Source organism: Rhincodon typus, chromosome 46 (genome assembly GCF_021869965.1).
Source record: "Rhincodon typus isolate 14 chromosome 46, sRhiTyp1.1, whole genome shotgun sequence".
Taxonomy (NCBI): Eukaryota; Metazoa; Chordata; class Chondrichthyes; order Orectolobiformes; family Rhincodontidae; genus Rhincodon; species Rhincodon typus.
In genome coordinates this window covers 9246318-9247620 of record NC_063377.1, presented here as the reverse complement: position 1 = coordinate 9247620, position 1303 = coordinate 9246318, and the positions used below count along the sequence as shown (strand labels likewise).

General features: G+C 52.0%; 1 protein-coding gene across 1 annotated transcript in view; it reads right to left on the bottom strand.

Moving 5' to 3' along the window:
• Positions 1-1303, bottom strand: part of LOC125487862 (atrial natriuretic peptide receptor 1-like) — a 22623-nt gene that overhangs the window by 17221 nt on the left and 4099 nt on the right. The window contains exon 5 of the mRNA XM_048620309.1: positions 760-864. Within this exon, the coding sequence (XP_048476266.1) occupies positions 760-864 (105 nt within the window). The remainder of the gene's footprint in view (positions 1-759; positions 865-1303) is intronic.

Here is a 1303-nt window from a genome sequence, read left to right as displayed (position 1 = left end):
CACACACACACACACACACACACACCCAGACCCACACACACACACACCCAGACCCACACACACACACAGGCACACACACACACACACACACACCCAGACCCACACACACACACCCAGACCCACACACAGACCCTCTCTCTCACGCGCGCACACACACACACACACACACACGCGCACACACACACATAGATACAGACCCACATGCACACGCAGACACACACACAGACACACAAACCCTCTCTCACACACACACACACAGGCACGCGCACACACACACAGACGCGCACACACACGCGTGCACACACACACCCAGACCCACAGACACACACACACAGACAGACACACAGACACGAACACACACAGACACACACAGACAGACAGACACACACACACCCACACACAGACCCACACACACACACACACCCACACACGCAAACGCACACGCACACTCACACTCACAGACACACACACACATACAGCCGTCAAGCTCCAGAGTGAGAATTGAACCCAGAGCTATCCCAGCTCAGGGGGCAGAAACACTACCCGCTGTGCCATGCTGTCCCCTCAATAACTAGGTGTACCTTCTAAAGGGCTGGATGAAGTGTTTGAAGGGGAACTCCCCCTTCCGTATCTTCAGTTGGAGGATCCCGACCATTGGGAAAACCCAATGTGGAATGGTTTAAACAGAGAAAAAAGGGGGAGTGGGTGGGTGATCATGTGTGGGACGTACCGGTCCTCTGGCAGTGCTGGCCTCCATACCTGTAAGCTCCCGCGGGTACAGTACTCAGTAACAATGCAGATGTTTGGAGGATCGATGCTGGCTCCAATAAAGCGGGTTAAATGTTCATTCTGAACGTCTCTCATCTGCCGAGCAAGGGGGAAAGCACAAACACAGTAAGGCTGCAGATGTGATTGACAGTCATGGAGGGTCTACAGCACAGAATAAGTCCATTCAGCCTGTCAGACCCACACAAAGGGGCCAGCATTGTGCTCCAACACTCATTCGCCATGAAAGGAATGTGCAGTTTGCTTTGCTAATCACACCATAGCTACAGCTAACCAGACATCTTCTAAAGTCCACACTGCCTTTGTATAAAATCCCAACTGACTAAATGTTCCCATTCACTCCCACTGTATACAATCCCAATGGACCCAAACTCCTTCCCATTCACTCCCAGTGTACACAATCCCGATGGACCCAAACCCCTTCCCATTCACTCCTACTCTACACAATCCCAATGGACCCAAACACCTTTCCATTCACTCCCATTGTACACAATCCCAATGGACCCAAACCCCTTCC